Source organism: Gracilinanus agilis, chromosome 3 (genome assembly GCF_016433145.1).
Source record: "Gracilinanus agilis isolate LMUSP501 chromosome 3, AgileGrace, whole genome shotgun sequence".
In the NCBI taxonomy this organism is placed as follows: Eukaryota; Metazoa; Chordata; class Mammalia; order Didelphimorphia; family Didelphidae; genus Gracilinanus; species Gracilinanus agilis.
In genome coordinates, this window is record NC_058132.1 from 594,093,093 (window position 1) to 594,116,534 (window position 23,442).

At 33.9% G+C, this 23,442-nt stretch overlaps 1 protein-coding gene across 7 annotated transcripts in view; it reads right to left on the bottom strand.

Annotated features, from left to right (window-relative positions):
- Nucleotides 1-23,442, bottom strand: part of ZC3H13 (zinc finger CCCH-type containing 13) — a 79,435-nt gene that overhangs the window by 43,964 nt on the left and 12,029 nt on the right. For 3 of the 7 annotated variants that reach the window (XM_044670622.1, XM_044670624.1, XM_044670623.1), the window contains exons 4-8: nt 20,646-20,754; nt 14,212-14,351; nt 12,234-12,394; nt 5,298-5,495; nt 539-712 (exon numbers count right to left, since the gene is read on the bottom strand). In XM_044670622.1, coding sequence (XP_044526557.1) covers nt 539-712; nt 5,298-5,495; nt 12,234-12,394; nt 14,212-14,351; nt 20,646-20,754 — 782 coding nt within the window. Of the gene's footprint in view, nt 1-538; nt 713-5,297; nt 5,496-9,790; nt 9,894-12,233; nt 12,395-14,211; nt 14,352-20,645; nt 20,755-23,442 lie in introns of those variants that run through there. The other 4 variants (XM_044670626.1, XM_044670629.1, XM_044670625.1 and 1 more) reach the window with 2 other exon arrangements.

The window sequence follows — 23,442 nt, forward strand, 5'->3', positions numbered from 1 at the left end:
CCTCAAAATTCCAATGTGTAGACTAGAAGAATGAACACCTTGATGTATACCCATTAAGGTATAGTTTTGACCAAACACCAATCAAAAAAGGTGTTTATTTGCCTATTTACTTTTAATTGCTGCCTGCCCCAATTTGGAATAACAATGTTTCATTTTGAAAGAAAATTCCCAAAAGGTCAGAAGAAGCTGAGGGAGAAAAGTCCCTCTAGTCCATGAAGGCAAACTTTTAAGCCAGGAACCAATTTGATAAACCAAAATTTCTCACCTCAAAAAGCAAATAACACTTACCAACCTTCCTCCACAAATTGTTTCTCTGAAAGCATTTATACAATGTCAACTAAGTAATAATCTAACCTTTTAAACAAATCATGTAATGAGTATGAGCAAATGGGTTATGAAACAGACTAAGCAAAATTTCTTAATACCATCTACTATGATAGATGACAAAAAGCACCAAACAATCAAGCTCCTTTACTTTATATAAGACAAAATTCTGAACCTAGATCTTACTTCCCTATATAAGCCTATGTTCTCCCACCTGCGAGATGGAGAAAAAGAATGCTTTTGAGTCGATGATTTTGTTGGAGCCCGAGAAGCTTGTCGTCTCTTTGCAGCAGGGGGTGAATATTCCCTGGAAGGGGAAGAATTACTGCCAGAATGATCTGCAGGACTGGGGGAACGCTTTTGTCTATGGGAACCTTCCGAAGGATCTCTATTCAGAAAACATATAAGTAGTAACTTGTTAAACAGACATGATGTAAACAAACTGACAGAAGAAATGATAAAACAAGCAAATAATATATGAGCCAAGCACGTTGAACAAATATTCTGCATCAGATTTCATTTTTTTCATCTGGCAGAGATGGGTGGGTATATGGGTGGGAGGTATGGGGTATGTGGGTATTTTCCTAAACTTAAAAACTAAAAATCAGATATGTCAAGGTAATCCCCAAATTCATATAATGTTTAATCTCAATTAAATTCTGAAAAATCTTAACACATTTGGGGAATATGTTTCAATAAAAGCACCTTAGAAAGAGTAGAAAAATAGTAGGGGGAAAAAAAACTTGTTCATGGCATTATGGGATGGAGACAATGAATACAAGTAGCTGAGATGCTATGTACAAAGACAATGATAATCACTTTGAATTCCAGAAATAAAGAGAGTAATGCTTCAAATTTGGGCTGGCTCAGGTTCACACGCTACAAGTAAATAATCATGGTAAGACATCCAATGGTAAGATCACATACTATTTTCTGTTATTATGGGGATTTTTTGAGGACAAGCTTCTGAAATAGGGCAAAAAAACCATCATTTTTCAAGGTTAAATTTCCCCATTACATAGACTATACTATACCTGTTGGTGAGAATTCGAAATACTTAAATAGCCCAGGGATGAGTTTTGTTTTTAAATTAAAAAGATGAAGAAATATAATATTTTAAATTACATTTGTCATTTTACATGGATTTGTAAAAATAGTTTGACATAAAACTTAAGCTAAACTAGCTGACTTCTGATTTTAAAAAAAAGCTCTGGCTAAAATGGACAATATATTTAAACAGACCACATTCTTAAAATTATCCCTAAATGAGTTGAAGGCCTTGATCCTGGCTTAAGTCATTTAGAACTGAAATGACAAAACACTTTGAAAGGTTACATCTCAATAGGTTCTATGCAAAATAAGTGAAATAGTGAATCAAACAGAAAATAAATGTGAAATACTCAGACTATACACTGAAAAAGTAAAGATATTAAAATCTAGGTTTAAATAAGAAATTTGTTCAAAATATTATTTTTAAATATTTATTTTTAATTTTTTTTTTTAAATTTCCAAAGTGAAGATATTACAAAGAACCAGAACTTCAGGATCATCCTTAAAATGTTCTTCCTCAGAGGCAATTTCATAAATAATTAAAACAAATGTATTCTATAAACTGACATTAAAATGATACCTACCTCAAAAAAAAAAATGGTAACCAAATTTTCTAATTCAAATCAATCTATCTATACTTGTTGATAAAATATAGTCCTATCAGGATAAACAAAATCTCTAAGAACAAGGCCTCTATTAACAAAGTCAGTTCAGGGTACAGGAGAAATTCTGTTATTTCTTGGTTAAAAGTAATCAGAGAATAGCTGCATACAAAAGTAATCAAATGAATGAAATCAGGAAGATATTTGTGGCTATGTGTGGCCTTAAGTACCATTATGGATGGGACAATTCAGAGAGTCTATAACTACATAAACTGAGGGACTCCTTCACCAAGAAAGGAGGGATGAAAGGAAGAAGTATCCTACTATATAGGGTAGAAATGTATGCCTAAAACTAATGAACCTCTATGGTTTCTGTATTATTTTTACCTGTGATAATGAGGTTTCTAACAATGAGAGTTATTTTAAAATATATCTTAATTTCTAATTAATACTAGCAGTAACAAATGTTTTTCCAGATAATGTTGTTTGTGAAAGTGACCTATTAAAGTTTCATGAACATTAAATAAAAATCGTTTACTAACTTTTTAAGTTACCTACCTGAGGAGTAAAGAGTAGGAGTGATAGTTGTTTTTGTTGTTATCACCCAGACAGTATAAGAAGGGGCCAAAAGTATTTCCTATCTTGGTTCAGTACTTGGTTTTTTAAAATTGTCATTTTTCTAAAATTCATGGTAATAAACATTAGCATGATTTTAGAGAAGTTGTAAACAAAAAGCGATTCACTCCCAACAAGGCTGTAAGTACCTCTAGCCAAATGGAAACTCCTCGGGACAGTGACTATTTTCCTTTTTGTCTCTGAATCCCCGATATGTTGCAAAATATTTTGCACAAGGTAGGTACTTCATAAGCATTTCCTTAATTGCAACTACAGGATGCAATCTAGTTTCTTAGCTTCAGAGCCTTTGATCGGGAAAACAATCGCATAGTTTCTTAGTTTTGTTTCTCTAATATCTCAGTCAAAAGTCCAAGCTGTGAGCCCTGACTCTCATCTGAGCCATATGGAAGTGACCCCTAGAATTCTTAACAGAGAGTCAGAGGATGACTGTAAAGTTGAAAGTTGCTAGTATCAAAATGGAAGCAATGGAGCTACAGAACCAGGACAGAGGCCATGGAGGGCATTAAATACCCTGGGGTTACAAAAATCATACCCTTTTCTTTAGTTGTACTCAATTTGAGGTATGGGTAAGCACCACTTAATAAAAAAAACAACTACTTAAAAATAATCACACCCTAATTTGTAGGAGATGATTATTCAAATTACAAAAGTATTTACAATGGGATTCCTCAAAATAATAAGCTCTTTCAATACACTGTGTTTACTAAATCAACTCCCAGAATTTGAAGACAAAGAAACTTAAGCTAAAAGGTGTTCAAAATGTTAAAAATCACCATAGATTCAAAAATTTAGATTTAAAAAGCCCTGATAGTATAAGGTAATTGAAACATGATTTCATTTATAATGATTTAACTGATGTCACAGTTCAGGACAACATCTATTGCATAAAAGGAATTGCGGATTACACAAGAGTTACCATATAGCATGTTCAGAAAATGGAATAGTCAGTCTTTAAAATGCCAGTTTACCAGTAATTTATTTAGGAATAGAAAAAAATAATAATGTCAGGCGGTCAAGTGCTGTAAAGGAATGCAAGGTAACAACATTTTTTTTTTTAAATAAAACCCTTACTTTCCGTCTTGGAGTCAATACTGTGTATTGGCTCCAAGGCAGAAGAGTGGTAAGGGTAGCCAGTGTGGGTCAAGTGACTTGCCCAGGGTCACACAGCTGGGAAGTGTCTGAGACCAGATTTGAACCTAGGACCTCTCGTCTCTAGGTCTGGCTCTCAATCCACTGAGTTACCCAGCTGCCCCCGGCAACAACCATTTATTAAGCATTCACTATGTGTCAAACTGCAAATGGCTTCCTCAAGCCCAATAAACAGATAAGCAGTCTCATTTCTGTTCTCTAAAAATAAAAATGGGTATTAGATGTCACTTTTACTTTTTAATTCCTCAAAAACTAACCCAATCATCTGATATCTGCTTCCAATATCTGCCCTAATCCCAGAATTATAAAGTTGGTATTGGCTGGTTATTAGATAAAAGACATATTCAGAAATAGATCCAAAATGACAGTGTTCAGAAATTTGAAGGTCCTGAACTTTTAAATTACATAATTTTCTGAACATCTTTCTCCTATAGCACAAAATGGCATGATTTCACACAACCAATTAAGGTGATTCTTTTAACTCCCTAAGATTCTACTCATAAATTCAAATAATATACTTTGTGAAACTATGTACTTTCATAAAGGTATACAAATGATTACTAAAAAAAAATGGTAGTTATTACCTGGGAGTCAACAAAGTCAAGAAAACTACAGATTGAACACATTGAGGCAGAAGTTGTTTGTATCCTTTACCTTTCTTTAAAAAAAAAAAAAAAAAGGAACCATAATTTATGAAGACTTCAACTATGTAAAAATATGAGTTTGAAAACTAACCAGCTAGCAGCCAAGGATATTTCAGACTAACAGGAAATCAAAACAGTAAAAACTTGTCTTTAGGAGAAAAAAAAATCTTTTTCTTAAGCAATAGAAAAATTTATGAGATTTACCTAAATAGTATCCATCAGAACATCTGATAGGAAAAAAATAGAATATCAAAAGTTCATGACTTTTTAAAAAATGTTTACCTTTTGTCAGAATTGATACTAAGTAATCGGTTCTAAAGAAGAAGAGTGATAACGGCTAAGATAATGAGGATGAAGTGACTTGCCCAGAGTCACACAGCTAGGAAGTGTCAAGCTAAATCTGAACCCCTAGTCCTCCCAAATCCAGGCTTAGTGTTCCCACTCTGCCACTGAGTTGTCCCTCACAACTTCTTAATCCTGCACATCTAGCATTTATAGCATGAAACAGCATCTCTACTGTCACAAGAAGAGAGGAAAGGTACCTATCTGACAATGTCTTCTTTAAAATGAACATGGTCTAACAGAGATCCTATGATGACTCAGTTTTTAAATCTGGAAGTCCAAGAGAAATTTTAGAAGATTGGCCTTTTCTTTTGTTATTTCAAAATAAATTTTCAATGAAAAGGTATTCTTTTCTTGAACTCCCTGATAAAGTAGGGAATTTTTTTTATACTTTTATCTAACAGTTCAGTTTTCCATGGGGTTAAAATATGCTACAGCTGAAAAGTCTGTCAAATGTTAATTTTCTACATTATATAAAAGGATAATGAACAAAACAAGAAAAATCCAAAGGGTAAAACAAGATCATAATTTGGAACACAATCCTACTTACCTCTGCTTTTCTTTTTTTTCTTTATGTCTTTCAAAATCCCTTCCTCTATCTTTCCCTTCTCTTGGCTTTTCTTCAACCCGTTCTTTTGCTTTATGTTTTTCTTTATGTTTTTTCCCCAAGGCAGTTTCTTCCTGTATAGGAGGAGGTGGACTAGGAGTACGAGGTCCTTTCTTTTTACTCTGGTTGCTTTTAGAACTCCTAATGGTATCAAAAAAGTATCATTTTATCTTTAAAAGGTAAATGACTATTTTAAGTTAGTATATCTTAATGGCTCACCTTTCCAAATCCAAATGAGATTTTATAAGTTAGATTCTTTCAATAAATAGTATTAGTAAAATCGAAGAAAGCATCATATATGAAAATTTAACTGCCTCATTTTTAATATGCTTATTTACATACTTTAAAAAGTAGAAATGGTAGGTAGGCATGCCAATAAGAAATAAAGAATTATGTTAGGCATGTCAATTTTTCCCCTACCACAAAAAGTAAGGAACAATTCAGGATGCAAGATCACAGAATGAACATGTCACATCTGTTCATATTGTCTAGACTACAGGAAACCTGGGAATGAAATTACTCAAATTGGTCATATCATTAACAAGGATGATTTTGATGCAACCAAGTATTAATCTGTTCATTCTTTAACTAAAACACAAATTATTTAGCTCCTGTATGGTCACCTAACATAGCACTACATTTTGAGAAGTTTAGTTAATGTCTTTAATCCTAGCATATTTTTAATTCAAAATCTTTTTTATAGATCACAAATAAATTTCACATATTTCTTTTAATCCTTTACTTACACTTATTGCTAAATCCTAGCCATTCCCTGTTTCTGAAGGCTGGCATTTTGATGTTAACTCCAAACATAAGACATATATTAATCTAAGAAAATTTGAAGGAGGCAGGAAACTCAGCCAAAAAAGCTTTAATATTTGCTTAATTACTATTTCAATCTTAAACTCTTCTCTAAATCTCTCAAGTTCATTCTCTCCTAGACTACTCCTTAGTTTTTCCTATATGAAATACTTGCACAAAAGCATAAAGCTCCAGTTCCTTTTCCCCCTCCAACTTGCTCATTTAAACATTTTTTATCAATCAGGCATCATTAAGTTCTTACTATGTGCCAAGCACTTTCAATTGGTTTTAAGGGTCACTAAAATTTTAATGAATTTTTATCTAGGGTTTGCTACCTATAGATTACAAATCATTTGGTCTTATCTCCACTTCTGTCTCTATATGGATGAATTAATTACTCGTAATACCACAATATAAGGAGAATTCAAAAATTCAAAACAAGTAGAATTCAAAAATAGCAACTATGTGATTAAAAAGTTTGATCATAGAGTTGGAAGGGACCTCTGAAGCCATCTAACACAACCTCCTAATTTTAAAGATGAGAAAATAAAAGTCCCAGAGAATTTAAATGTTCTGTCCAAGGTAATCCAGGTAGTTGATAGGAGGCATTTAATCAAATAATCAAAACTATTCCACTCATCATTGTAAGCCCTGTCTTCCAATACTCCTCTCCTTACCAGAAATAAGAGTTCATTATATGAGTAAACCAAAAAAGAAAGGTTATACCCAGAGATATGCTATATCTCAAAAATATGTTACCAAGTATGTTCTAAACCAGTGATGGGCAAACTACAACCTGCAGACCAGATGCAGCCCCCTGAAATGTTCTTTCCAGCCCTGCAACATTATTCCTAATCTGACAAATACAATGAGAAGGATACAATACAGTGAAACTTCAAAAGAGTTGCCTTAGAAACAGACTGACAGATGAGCATTTCCTTTCCTTTGGCCCCTCTTTAAAAAGTTTGCCCTCATCACTATTCTAAATTCTATGTATAGTTTGCACTATTGTTATGCAGCTGTTAATCCACTACTATTAGAATCTTTGTACTACTAAATAAATGGTTATTCCACTAGGAAGACAGGAATGCTTATATCAAAGATCACATAGATCATTTTCAAGATAGATGCATGAGGGCTGGAAGTCCATCCTCTATAGTTTCTATTATTCCTCCTCATTGCCTAGCATCTCCCCTAAAGATGGATTTCATTGACAAATGTCTACATGTTACAGATTTAGGAGATTTTATGTTAGAAGAAATCCAAGAATTGATTCACAATATATAGTAGACAAGAAGCCCAGTCAAAAACAATCAATATTGTCTTACTTTTTTTCAATTGTTAAGCCTCTACTGAGTGCAAAGCACTGTGCTGAACAACAGGAAGGATACAAAAATTCATTAAAGACATAGTTCTTGACCTGACAGAATGTACAGTCTCCTAAGTGAAAAGACACCAAAACAACAAATGACTATAACATATATTACATAATAAGTACAATTGAAATTTGAAGGGGAAAGTCATTACCAGTGTGGAGAAAGGAGACAATTAGTTCCAGATTTAAAGGACTAAAAAAACGTAACCTAGAATATAAGTAGCAAATATAAAATGAAAGAAAGGCCACAGTGGCAAGGTATGTATCAAAGATGTTATCAAGAATCAATTATACATGAATGCTTATCCTCTCAAAGTCTCAGACAACTCTTTAATAGAAAGAGAAAGATAAAGAAAAGATTTGCTAAAGGCTTATCCAGTTCCAGGTACAGTACTAATTGCCAAGGGTACAAATAAGACCTCAAGGCCTATACATTCTGATGGGGGAAACACAAGGTTTTGTAAAAGGGGGAAGAGAAAAAGAAAGTTTCCACACAAGGTTTTGATAAAGAGACCACAGGAAAAGGGAAGTTCTGGCAAGTTAAGGCAAAAGCACAACTGTCAGACCCAGAGGAACCAAAGAGGATCAAAGTCCAAGCTTTTGATAGGGTAGGGATGGTCTGAGATTAAGAATATGAATTATAAGACTATAAACTGCTGAAAAAGTATAGATCTGCACTGGTTGAGAAATCTCACCAACTCATCTACACTGATGAAAATCAAGTCAAACAAGACAATATACAATATATGTGTAACATACACATATACATTTATATTTGCAAATAAACACATATATACATATATATACAATAAGAATATTATAAAATCAGTTAAATGATAATTGCATTAGAATAACAAACTAGAGTTTAAAAGAAATACTGTTGAAGAAAATTGCTGCCTTTTACTGATGTGGTTTGGTGAAATGTTCAATGAGAATTACAGTTGCTGCAGCAAAAAATAACCAAATTTCATTTGTCATTGTGCAAACTTTTATTTTTAATTTCTCTTCTAGGTCTATATATGTACCACAAAAGAAAATCAGTCTCATTACTTCCAGGTCTAAATAATCTTCTATGAATAACTGGCTAATGTCTCTATTTTGACCAAAAATTATATCAGTCACTTTAATCACAAGGCTATAATGACTTTTAGCCAATTACTAAAATAATCATACTACTCAATAATAGGCATGTGTTGATTACTTTACTCAATCAGAATGTAGAATAGGCTACCCTGTACTGCTATTAATAACCACTTCATATAATAAATAAAAAATAGTCACACGCCTTTAAAAAGAATGACCCATTTTATTATTAAAAGTTTAGGCTCAAAGTGACATGGAGTTTTCAAAACCAAATATACCCTCCAATGGATAAAAGTCTGATAAAAATCTGGTACCAACGAAGCCAGGCTATTCACAAGATGCTGCAGGCTCTGACAAGTCAAAAAAAGGAGATCAAAAAAATATTTGAGCAAGAGACAACACTCTTTTACCTGTTTAAATTCTAAGATGTTTTGCTTTTACAAGTCTTCTTTTACAGTAACATCTTGTACATTAAACAAACAACTATAACATCCAAACAAGATAATAAGCAAGGAATTTTGGAAAGTATAAATTGTCATTCAAACAAACTACATAAACAGCCCATTTATATGGACCAATTTTCAGGAACCTAAAGTATCAGGTTTAGAATCCAAAAGGAGAAAAAGTTCTAAGCAGCAAAAACAAACAAACAAACAAAAAACCCTATCAATACCTATGGTTTTGTATATTAATCAAATTAATCAAATCAAAACTTGGTCAAATTGTTTAACTGGAAATTTTGCTGATCAAAATGTAGATATTTCATGTATTTAGAAGTAGACTTACATGTTTTTACTTTTTATAAATCTGAGACCTTATCTAATTTCCCATAACCATAATTCTTCCATTAAAACTAGACAACAGATAGAAACAAAAATTTCTACTGAAAACAGACCAACTAAGAAGTGACAAATGACAAAATTTGAGAGAAGGGAAAATTCATGTTTGACAGGCACAGTCGTTTGGAATCATATATAATAGGGGGAACATATTAATAGGACCTTAGGGAGTTACTATGTTCTATATTATAAAAATAACTGGTTTATATGAATCAGGAAAAAAATATTTTTTATTACAGCAAATTAGCTTATATTGTATTTTTTTAAATCATTCAAAATATCACTTAATTTTTTTTAATGTTTTGGCAAAGCTTTCTTTTTCTGGATAATTCACTTACCTGGAACAGCCCATGTAGAGACAACACTGGACTTGGAATCAGAAGACAAGGGTCTAAGTCTAGGTTCTAATATTTCTAAACATCAGTTTTCTCATATGTTAGTACTATGTATAACACCTATCTCACAGGGTTGCTGTAAGGAAAAAGATTTGTAGACCTTAATGGAGATATATAAAATATTATTATGATTCCCTAAGGAAGTCTGATAAAATGAGATTGCTTTATTAATATGTAACAGTGGGATAAAAAATAAAAATTAAGGAAAAGAGAAACATCATCATGAGGTATGCATAAATGAACTTTGAAGAGAAGGCAAGTCATGAAACCATAATTTTGAAAGAGAAGGGGGTTGAGATTCCAAGCAGCATCCATTAGCAAACATTTCAGGATTTATACCATGTGGCAGGCACAGTGTTAATTAAGGCACTAGGGATACAATGACAAAAGTGAAACAGAATGTTAATTCTTTGAGAACAGGGACTATCAGAGGACACATCTACAAAAATAATACAGTGTAACTTGAGAGGAGAACCACCTAGAAAACAAAAAGAGGCAGATAATGGAAGGCTTTATATATATAGAACATGGCATGTGAGCTGAGTCTTGAAGGAAAACTAGGGATTCTTATCAGTCAATTAAACAACAAATAGTTATTAAACTCTTACTTGCCAGGTACTGTGCTATGAAATAGGGATATAACTACAAAAATGAAACAATGAGCTTATATGCTAATGGGAGAAAATTACAAATAAATATACTGCATAAAATATAGTACATATGTAATAATATAGTATAAGGAGCAGACCTGGAGGTGGGAGGTTCGAATCTGGCCTCAGGCACTCCCTAGCTATGTGATTCTGGGCAAGTCAATTAACCCCCATTGCCTAGCCCTTATTGCTCAATCTGCTTTGGAACCAATACACAGTATTGAATCTAAGAATGAAAGTAAGGGTTTAAAATAATAATATAGCACATAGTTAATAAATACATTGCAAAATGTACTTATTAACTTTTAACATAATATATAACATACAGATAATACATGTGTGTATAATTGCACACATTAAATACAAGGCAATTTGAGAGGGTACCCATGAACAATTGGGGTTATCAGGAAAGGCTTCATATAGAAGATGGTGTCTTAGCTACATCATAAATTACAAGAGGGACTTTGAGGAGAAGATACATTCCAGGAATGAGGGACATTCAAGGCAAAAGCATAAAGACATGTTATGAGTGAAGAACAGAGAGAAGATGCTATCAGAAATATAATTAACAATGGATAATTTTGGCAAGAAGACCTAGCCATTTGATTAACAAAATTTGGATTAAGCATTTAGTAGCAGCAAAAAGGAGCTATATTCAGCTGTTACACAAATAAAATCAGTAAGATTTGGCTATAAAATAAATAAGAGGAGTGAAATGACAAACAAGTATTCCCACAATCACTTTTAAATCACTTCCTTGCTTCCTAAATTACCCTCTTCCAATCTGATATTTGCCACTGAATTGTAGTTCATTTCCTTCTTGAAGTAATTGAATGAATGAATGAATGCATTTATTATGAGCTAGCTATATGCCAAGCCCAGAGGATATAAAAATCAAAGTAAGACTATCCCTGTCCTCAAATACCTTACATTCTAGTAGAAGTTAACATCTAATAAGGGTGTTTTGATTTGGGAAGTTGGACTATATAACAGGAGAGTCATTCAATTCACACACTCCTTTCCTGAAGCACTGGCAATATTGATTAGATTACTGTTTCCAAAGCGGAGATGGAAATCAGGGTTGGAATTGGAATATGCACTGCTGTTGGCAAGACCAGGTGTCAGGATGGGTAGGGTAGCTGGTCTGATGGCATGTGAAGCAGAGTTTGGAATGTTAGGCCATTCCTGTTTTCAAAGGCTCACTCCCCACTCAGGACAAGACAGCCCCAAAGAAGCTGGCTATTTGGCAGTTCTCCTATTACTTTTGTATCTCATTTATTATCATCATCTTCCCTAAATCTTATCTTGGCATAACAATTATTAGTTTACAAAACATTTTTATATCAATTGTCTGATACGACATGTTCATTTTACTAATAGGATATGTTCAGTAAAATCTGCCCTTCCAAAGAACACAAAACTAGTTAAAGTTTGTCAGGATGAAAACTCAGGCAGATCTTCTGACTCTGAAGTCAATGCTCTCCTGGCTCTGCTCAAAACACTTCATAAAAGAGTGTTCTTACATACAAACAAGTAGTTTAGACGAGAAACTAAATGTGATATAAAAATATAAGACAAAATTGTCCAGATCAACAAATCTGGACTAGAGACTTAAGGTTTAAAGAGGAAATAAAAATTAATGTTTTGGCCAATTAGCTAAGGAGTAACATTTTTGTCTTTTAGCTAAAATTTCGAAAAACTATGGCTCTTATTCCAATGCATGTTTACCTACTGACCTCTGTTGGTCCAAGAGAGGAGAAGACACTGTTGTTATCTTCTTATCTTTCTTGCTAGCTGAAGAGGATGACTTTGGACTTGATTTTCGCTTTGGAGATTTACTAGACTTTCTTAGAGAAGGAGATGGAGACAATTTTGATCTAACCACCTCTGGAGAAATCTTAAAAAAAAAAAAAAAGACTGACAAGTTTTAGTAATGGATTATACTAGTAAGTTAAGAATAATAAAGTTTTAGATCATAAAAAAAAATTAGCTTCCAACATAAAAACACTGCCTTTTTTTTAAACTCCTTACTTAAAAAGCATATTTAATATTTAAAACTATTTTCCTACAAAATATCTTAATACAACAAAGTATAATAAAATTTTAATGCATCAGATAAAAAGTTTTTCTATATACACCTAACATTTCTTTTTTTTTTTTTTTAAACCCTTGTACTTCGGTGTATTGTCTCATAGGTGGAAGATTGGTAAGGGTGGGCAATGGGGGTCAAGTGACTTGCCCAGGGTCACACAGCTGGGAGTGGCTGAGGCCAGGTTTGAACCTAGGACCTCCTGTCTCTAGGCCTGACTCTCACTCCACTGAGCTACCCAGCTGCCCCTACACCTAACATTTCATAGAGACAAACAAGTAAGCTAATAGATGAGCTACAGATTTAAAAAAAAATACTTCTTAGGATCAGTATATATTCAGGTCATTCTTGGACATCTTCCACAGTAGTGGTGAATTGATGGCGCTCAGCCATCCTTCCTCTCCACCCCCCACCCCCACAGTTCATTACTAGAAAGGTAAAGGGACTCGGGCAATGTTCCCTTACCCCTCTCCACTGTGCCTGATGATATTTTTTCACATCCCCTGGCCCCTCTGCCCAGCAGCCCAATGGGAGCACTCCCTCCCTCCCTTGTGTGGGGTAAGGAAGGGAGGGGGAGAGAAATACCCAGCATGGGGGAAGGGGGGACAGCATTTCGGGGAGGGACAGGCACAGCACTCAGTCTAGGGAGCTGGGATGGGGGGTCTGGCACTCCATCTCTAAAAGGCTCAGCATCACTGTTCTATACCATCAGAGTCCACAGAATGAACCTTCCAATAAACAAAGCACTGAAATGCCTTACAAATGTGTTTTTTTTTTTAGTTTATTCATTTAATAGTTTTATTACCAGGTATCTCAGCCCTCTACTCCACATAGCATAGAATGTATCACACATCAAAAAAAATATGTATATATAGATTGGGTCTTTTGTGTTTCTATTTTTCAATTCATTCTCTGGAGCTGGATAATGACAAGTTATTCTTGAAATATTATATCTGTAGCTGTATATAATGTCCTCTTGGTTCTACTACTTTCACTCTTCATTACTTTATGTAGATCTTTCCAAGTTTTTAAAAAATTAACCTGATCATTTTTTATACCACAAAAATATTCTATCACAATTATATATCTGTACATTTTCAAAATGCATATTTAAATCATGATAAATTACTGTATTCTCTGCTTTCAAAACATTTTCCCCCCCTTAAACCTTTACCTTCCATCTTGGAGTCAATACTATGTATTGGCTCCAAGGCAGAAGAGTGTTAAGGGCTAGGCAAATGGGGGTTAAGTGACTTGCCCAGGGTCACACAGCTAGGAAGTGTCTAAGGCCAGATCTGAACCTAGGACCTACTGTTTCTAGGCCTGACTCTCAATCCCCTGAGCTATCCGTTTGCCCCTAAATAAACATTTTAAAATAATTCAATTAATAAAATTGAAACCAAGAAGAAAAAAAGATTTCTATAAAATCCTTAGGCAGGAATTCTTAATTGAAACAGAAGAATCAATTGGCCTCTCTATTTCCTAAACATTCCAATTAATGTAGGATGAATTGTAGTAATAAAGATTTGAATTCTAGGATGATAATGAAATTTAGAAATTTCTTCTCTATGGCAAAATTATTTTCAGTTTTACTTGTGGTTGCAAAATTGGGATAATGAACTCACCTCTTTTTTAATGACTATTTCCTCTCTCTTCTCCAAGTTTTCTTGTTCTAGCTTCATTAGTTCCCTCTGAATTTTTTGGCGCTTCATTTCCAATGACAATTCATGGACATAATCATAATTAATGTCTCCATTGTCAGAATCTTTAAGATAAAAGCCAGCACTGAGAATCTTTACATAACAAACATTAAGATGTTTAATTAAACATCAGAATTAAAAACTAAAAATAATTATTCAAACAACAAATTTTGTCAACTTAAAACAATTATCTACGATAACTAACAGAATGTGAAGAAAAAGGAAGGGGGTGGAAGAGAGAGAATCACAGAGAGGTTAAATGTATCCCTGGTCACATAGCTAGTATGTGCAAAGTAGAACTGGAACACATGTCTTCTTACACCCAGGTCATTATCTTTCCTTATAATTCATATTTCTAAAAATTCCCAGAAATGAAAGACTACACTATTCCTATAATATTTTCAATGAATATATATATTATACATTACACTATAGCTATTTCCTCAAGTTTTGGGAAGTAGTTTGTTTTTAACACTTAAAAATGGGAATATGAAGACACAGGGAAACAATAAGCAAATGGCCCCAAATTCAAAGCTGATATTTTTTTCAGGATATTACCAAGAAGAAAGTGTTAAAGCTAATTCTTTTTTTTAAAGCTAATTTTTATGGATATTATGGGATAGTGACTATAGTGCTGGACCTACAGTGAAGACATATTCAAATATAGCCTCAGACATTTATAAGCTTTGTAACATGGGCAATCACTTAATCTCTCTAGTCTAGACTGACAAGATGGCTTCTAAGGACCCTTCTAGCTCTAAATCTATGATTCTTTGATTTTATATCACTTACATTTCCCAATGTTCTCCTATTCCCCTCTTCTCCTTTCCTGAAACCAATCCTTTACAAAGAATTCTATTTTTAAAAGAAGAGGAAATAGCTCACAAAATTCATTTAAAATATTTTTAAAGATATTTTATGCATTATACTTCATAATATTCCCATATCTCTGCACAGAAACAGGGAAGAAATATCTTCTCGTATCTCTTGACATCTCATCCCAGCTAAACTCATTTTGGATTTCTTTGATGTCTGCTCCATGCTCCCAGTAAACGTATTTCTTAGGAATCTCATCACCTAGCAAAATGCAAGTTCCAATTAACCATGGCCCTCACACCTTGCTAACTCAGTACCCGCTGTCCCTCTGACTGGAGGGTGCAGCCAAAAACTTCTTTATTTAAAGTGAGGGGACAGGAGAGACATCTGAGAAATCACATTTCCCACCCATATGCACTCCTTTTGGACTTCTTTGGTTTTCTCAACATGCTCCAAGTCCTGGCAATTTCCTCTCAACTTCCCCACCTTTCCCCTTTCAGCTTTCTTTTGTTGTCCTCCCCTGTAGTAAGTACTTTGAGGGCAGAAACCATCTTTCTTTTTCAGACTTGTAGCTCACCATCACTTAGCACAATGTCTGGAAAAGAGCAGATGCTTAAATATTTATTGACTACTGATATTTTTACTTCTTTAAGGTATGATTTGGTTTATTATAATTTGGAAATTATAATTTCACTGAATTCAGTTTCTATTTTTTTGCTTGCTGAAACCAAATTTCCTGGATCTCTTTACCTATCCATCAATTTACATGTCTTCCAAAGCTTCTCTGTACTGATAATCAATTCACTGTGTGGTTTTTGTCTTTGTTTTTTTACAGTATGGTCCATTATATTCACACTACAATTTGTTTAGGCATTTCTCAATGGATGGGCATCTGACTTTTCTTATAATTTTTTGCTACAGTAAAAAGTATTGCTATATTTACTTTACATTTGTCAATGACCTCCCTATAGTATATGCTTAGCGGTGGATTCTCTAGATCAAAAGATATGAATATTTTAGTCATTTTCTTTGCATAATTCCAAATTGCTTTCCAGAATGATTAAACCAATTCATAGTTCCACCAAAAATACAACAATTTTTCTATATACTTTGCAACCCTCTTATTTATTCCCTTACTTTTGCCAATGTGGAGGATATGAAGTAAAACCTCAGAGCTGTTTTGCATTTCTCTTTTTATTAATGATTTAGATCATTCTTTCATTTGGTTGTTAAGTTTGTTATTCTTCTTTTGAAAACTGTCCATGTCCTTACAACACTCCTCTACTGGAGTTTTGATCTTAAATGTCTCTGGATTATCTATATACCTTAACTTTAGAAGAGGTTGACCTCTCTATTCCAGCTATAGATTTTGTTTATACAAAAGCTTTTTTGTTCCATGTAATTGAAGTCATTTTGTGCCTTTTATAATTAATTCTATCCTTTAGTTAATAATTCTAATTTTTCCAGTATAAACTGAGATGCTATGGGATTTGGCTTCCGTGTGTTTAATACTAATATTAGTTCATTGTCTACAATTCACTTAAGCGTAATGTAATTCTCTTTTTTATACTTAGTGATACTATGAATTTTTATTCATTTTTTGCTTTGTCTGATAGCATCATTTCAACTTCTGCAACTTCTTTAAATATATCTAATGGAAAGCAAATTTTGCTCCAGTCTCTCGTTTTGATCTGATTATGTTGCTGCTTTTAGATGTGTTTTTGATAAACAACAGATGGTGGAGTTTTTATCTTTTTATCCATTTTGCCATTCCTTTGATTTTATCATTCACATTTACAGTTAGAATTGGGTTTATGTTTTCCTCTATTTATTTAGCCCATTTTTCAAAGTTTTTATTCTCATCTCTTGCAGATGCATATTTTGTCCCTGCTATTAGTTTTGTTTAAAATATTTTGATGCAAATCTGTTCCTAAAGTCTCTCCTTCCCCTACCCTATTAGCTCCCCTCCTTGTTACCACTGATCTACATCTTACCCTAGGAGTTTGAGTTTTACTTCATTTACTTCTTCCCCCTCCTTTCTTTTATTTATATATATTTATTCTTCTGTCTCTTCTGTTTCCCTATTTGATAAAGCAGCTACTTCAAAATCTTCTCTCTTCTCCAACTCCTTTTGTTTGCTAGTTTTCTTTATTATTGCACCTTCTCCTAAGAAGTTTTTATTTGCTTCATTCTCTTCCTTTATTTCCTTCCTTTCTATTTTATTCTGAAATTTTAATCTCTTGATTCATGGGCTATATCTGTTATTTTACAGTGGGATTTCTGGGATTCAATGGATGAAGCTAGAATGACTCATGGGACCATGGGAAAATATTCTAGATTAATTGATTTTTTTAATAGAATAGAGGTCAATCAGAATGAACAGTACTTAGCCTTGATCTTTCATGTTTTCTCATAGTGCTTTGTGAACTTCAGCCTGAAAATTCTTGCCTCAATCTTATATTTTTTTCAGGGTTTACTAAATTTTTTAAAATGCCATTGCAGGTAAATAGAAAACTGGAATAATAAAACTTAGTCAATACTGAAAAAGAAAACAATAGCACTATATGTAGAAAATACTGGATCCTAAAATGTACCTTCCACTTCTGGCCCTTTCACTCTCCACAACTATTTTCCTTCCTATTGGTCATGATGAGTCTATGACCCCCTTTCTCCCCCTTCTGGCTGGGTACTACCCATAAAAGCTCACGCAACTCTTCTCCAAGGTAAGGATTTTGTCCATAGAGACACAATACTCTCTCAGAAAAAATGACCTCCCAAAGTGTCCTCCCAATGTAACAAATCTCCCTAGATTAAACCTATTTAAAGATCCTCAATTCACATCATAGTACAATTTCTCCTTCAAGAGAGCAGTCATAAGTGGCATCCTCTACCTGCTGTTAAATTGAAACTCTGCCCTTTCAATCCCCAAGACTCAATCCCTTCCTTCTGCTGCCTCTCTCACTGCCCTGAAGCTCTCTGCTCCCTCCTCCTCATCCCAGACCCAATTCTTTCCAAAAGACTACATAAATCATCATCGTTTTGCTATTATCCATGGACTTGATAGGGATGCATCACATCCATTCCCCAATGTCTCCCATTTCACCTCTCTCCACATATTCACCTTAACTTACTTTGTAATTTCATCCACAAAATATACTGATTCACTTATAGTATAATCATGAATTTAGTGCAAAGTCCTGCATCTTTACTTCAGAAGAAGCCTAGATTAAATATCACTTCTGACTTGTACTAGGCTAGGTAACCATGGATAAATTATAAGTCTTCAAATTTACTAATTCTCTTACCTGTCAAAATGGGGTAATTAATAGCCATAATATCTATCTCACAGAGATGTTATGAGAATCAAATGAGATAATGGATACAAAACATGTTGTAAATCTTAAGAGATTATGTAAAATGTAAACTACTCTTATTTGAAACTGTGGGGAAGGACTTTGAAAGTGTTATTTCAATAAAAGCACTATTTCAGTAAAAGCCACCACTCCAGTAAAACATTCATTTGTTCAAAAAATATTTACTAGGCATATATGAATATAATGCCTCTACTGAAGCTCTGCTATTTCAATGTCTCATTACAGCATGGAAGTAATCCCTAGGTTCAGAAAATCACAAAAATTTAGAGATGGAAAAGGCCTTAGAATCCTTGTGACTGAGCCTTAATTCACACATAGGGAAAATAAGGTAGTAAGGTCAAGTGATTTGGTCAGGTCTCTCAGGTAGGGCCAGGTACTGAATTCATGTCCTCTGATTTCCCATCTAGCACTCTATTCAGTACTGGAGAATGAAACTAGAAGACCTTAAAATGACTCCCAACAAGTATTCAAATAAAATTAAATGCAAAGAGCTTCAGCCACTATTGGGGATACTTAAAACATACATCTAGTAGATACTCAAGATATGCTAGATAAATTTAATGAGTGAATTTAAATTTTTAAATATTAGATAACTAATAAGAACATCCAATGTACTATGCATTCTAGATGTAAGGTCTATTGGACTTCACTGTTGTTCATACTCTAACATATTAAATGGATCAGTTCCTTAATCCTAAGCCCAAGACATTCTTTTACTTTACAATATAAATCTAGCTGTGCTATGACAATTACAAATATTCTTCAAATGGGTATTATCACCTTTTAAATGAATTAAGGCAAAATTTGGAACTAAGCCCAAAGAGCACTAAAAGACTGCCTGCCCTTTGATCCAGCCATACCATTACTGGGCTTGTACCCCAAAGAGATCATAGGGAAAAAAACTTGCACAAAAATATTTATAGCTGCACTCTTTGTGGTGGCAAAAAACTGGAAAACGAGGGTATGCCCTTCAATTGGGGAATGGCTGAACAAATTGTGGTACATACTGGTAATGGAATACTACTGTGCTCAAAGGAATAATAAACTGGAGGAATTTCATGTGAACTGGAAAGACCTCCAGGAATTGATGCAGAGTGAAAGGAGCAGAGCCAAAAGAACATTGTACACAGAGACTGATACACTATGGTAAAATCGAATATAATGGACTTCTCTGTATTAGCAGCAATGCAATGACCCAGGACAATTCTAAGGGATTTATGGAAAAGAATGCTACCCACATTCAGAGGAAGAAGTACAGGAGAGGAGAATCAGAAGAAAAACAACCACTTGAACACATGGGTTGAGGTGGACATGATTGGGGATGTAGACTCGAAACAATCACACCAATGCAAACTATCAGTAATATGGAAATAAGTCTTGATCAATGACACGTTAAAACCAGTGGAAATGTATGTATGTCAGCTATGGGGGTGGGGTGGGTAAAGGGGAAAGTAAAAACATGAATCCATGTAACCATGCTTAATTTTTCTTAAAAAAATTAAATATTACAAAAAAAAAAGACAACAATGGAAATGTGCGTCAGCTATTGGGGGGGGGAGGGGGAGAGAGCACATGAAGGGGAAAGTAAGAACATGAATCATGTAACCAAGGAAAACTTTTCTAAAAAATAAAATACAAAATGCAAAAATATATATATGTAAATATATATATATATATGTAAAGAATGAATGAAGCCAAAATTTAGTTGAAAATTCTAATGTAGAATTTACAGTCAGTAATCTGATTGCAAGACTCCTAAAGGTACTAAAACTTGTGAGAAATGACATAATGACCATGACCCAAACTAAGGTGGAAATAGAATGAAATCTACAAAGATGACTAGTTACTACATAACAGAACTCTAGATCACTCTAGATCAGAGAGGCTCTCATGAAAAGATTTGGAGGATGCCTAGGCCTCCCAAGATAAATCAGAAAAGGCTTATTGAAAACTGCTTAGCATCTGGCCTATTTTAACCTACTCAAGGAAGTATTTCCTGTTAAAACATCAATCATTCACAATGAAGCAAAATATACAAGAGCCTGACAGAAAACTAAAAGATAACAGATAGAATGGCCTCTAACATCATAGAAAATCTACAAGGTAAATAATCAAGAGTTAACGGAGCAAAAAAACAAATTTTTTTTCTTCTCATTTTTTTAAACTTACCATCTCTATTAGTTTCCCATTCTACATTTTCTTCTTCACTTTCTGGAGTTCTCTCCTTTGTAATTTTGATGTCTTCCTTCTCTCTATGTCTTCCCCTTGAAGACTCTTTCTAAAAGATACATAGAAAAATTATAAAGGCTTTGATTTTTTTAATGAATATGATTTTATTAAGAGAAAGTTTAATTTTAATTTATTCCTAATTTTGACAGCAAGTCAACCTAATAAATATTTACCCACTCACCAAAAGCACTAAGTTTTAAGACATGTCATTTCATTATTCTACCAGTATAACTTTAAAAAGAACAAAGTGCTATAAATGTTATGGATTTTTTTCTCCTATCAATTTATGGAGCTGGTTCAAGCAAAAAAAAAAAAAAAAATTAAAGCATATATACTCTGTGAGCTTCCATGTGTGATATAATACTGGGTAAGTGGTCATTTAAACATTTATATAAAATACTAGAATGATCTGGGGCTGAGAATAATTTCATAAATATTCACTATTATATAATACTCTTAAAAATTTTACTTTGTTACTTCAGATTAAGATTATCTAAAAATTATTCTTTTCCTAGTGACATTTTTTAAATTACAAACAAGGCATCCATGAATATTTTCGTGCATACATAGCTTTTTACTCTCTCAATAATGTCCTTAGGGCCAAATCCTAGTAATTGGACTCCTAGGTAAACATGTTTGAACAGTTCTTTTTTTTTTTTTAAACCCTTACCTTCCATCTCAGAATCAATACTGGGTATTGGTTCTAGGGCAGAAGAGTGGTAAGGGCTAGGCAATGGGGGCTAAGTGACTTGCCTAGGGTCACACAGCTGGGAAGTGTCTGAGGCCAGATTTGAACCTAGGACCTCCCCTCTCTAGGCCTAACTCTCAATCCACTGAGCCACCCAGCTGCCCCTAGCTTTATAATTCCTAACATATTTTTCCATCTTCTTTAAAAAAAAAAAAAAATCACAGCTGCTCGACCAATGTAATATCAGCCTTGTTTCGCCATGTTTTTAACAGCATTAAATTGATCAATTTAACCCATCTAGTTCTCAGTTAACATCCATTACCTGGGTCACATTTAACTAAATAGGCAATAGATGCAAGCTTTTGCCAGGAACAAACTCTTTCCAAAATGAAGTCTTTCCAATTTGATCATACCCAGTGCAACTTTTGTTCCAATGTCACAGCCCCTCAGAATGCAGAATTAACTCCATAGAACGAGTTTGTTAAAGTAAGACTTTTTTAGAATATTTAGGCTCTCTAAACTATTATTATCCCACCAGAAACTATGTTTGGATTAATATATACTCAGCCTTAGATCTACTATTAGCCTCATGTAAGTGTGTGTGGGCTCTCCAGTTAATATTTCCATATGTATTTCATTTGGATTTTCCTTTAAAAATCTGGATGCTATACCTCTTGGGACATACTAGTCAAATATTGATAATGCTTCATTACCCATAATACCTCCCAACATAATATGGTTACTCTGTTCATCTCTTCCAATTATATCCATTTTATCCCCAACTCTATTAAAGATTATGACTACTCTCCCTGCCTTCTCTGGACCATGTGAGGCATAGTATATTCTGTTCCAGAATCTCATCTTCAATCTTAAGTGTGTCTCTCATGTTCAGTGTGTTTCTTGTAAACAACCAATTGTCAGGTCCTTTCTTTTACTCATTTTCTTCCCATAGGTAAATTCATTCCATTTACACTCGATGTCAGTCACTAGCTGTACATTTCCATCTACTCTATTCCTCCTCACTGTTTGTCTCCTTCTTTCATTTCTTTCTGCCATATACCTCTTTAGAGGTCCAATTTCCTTTCATCAATACCTCTCCAATTCATACCTCTTCCCCCAAATCCTCCCTTATCCTCTCCCCTTTCCCTCCCAAATCCAAATTGGCCCACCTTTCCAAAGGTCCTTGATCGCATGGGTTGATGGGGATATGATATGGGATACTGACTCTAAATGAGCACCCTAGTGCAAATATCAATAACATGGAAATAGTTCTTGATCAATGACATATGTAAAACCCAGTGGAATTGCGGTTGGCTACAGGAGGGGATGGAGAAAGGGAGGGAAAGAATATGAATCTTTTAAACATGTAAAAATACTCTAAATTAATTAAACAAAATTTTCCGGATTTAAAAAAAAAAACCTCTGAGGTGCCACCTTACACCTATCAGATTGGCCAATATGGCAGTAAAGGAAAGTGGTGAATTTTGGAGAGGGTATGGCAAAATTGGGACACTAATGCATTATTGGTGGAGTTGGTGAACTGATCCAACCATTCTAGATGCCAATTTCTAACTAGACCCAAAGGACTATAAAACTGTGCATACCCTTTGATCCAGTTATACCACTACTGGGTCTGTTTCCCAAAGAGATAATAAAAAAGGGGAAAGGACCTACTCGTACAAAAAAATTTATAGCTACTCTTTTTGTGGTGACAAAGAATTAGAAATTGAGGGATGTCCAACAATTGGGGAATGCCTGAACAAATTGTGATATATGTTGGTAATAGAATACTAGTGTTATAAGAAATGATAAGCAAGATGATCTCAGAAAAAGCTGGAAAGATCTACAAGAAATGATGGAGAACAAAATAAGCAGAACTGGGAGAACGTTATGCACAATAACAACAATTTTGAATGATATTTATTTGTGAAAACTTGGCTACTCTCAGCAATACAATGAACTAAGACCATCCTTAAAGACTTGCTGGGAAATGCTATTCACCTCTTAGAGAAAGAACTGTTGGAGTTATTGTTCACATGTGTGTATCTT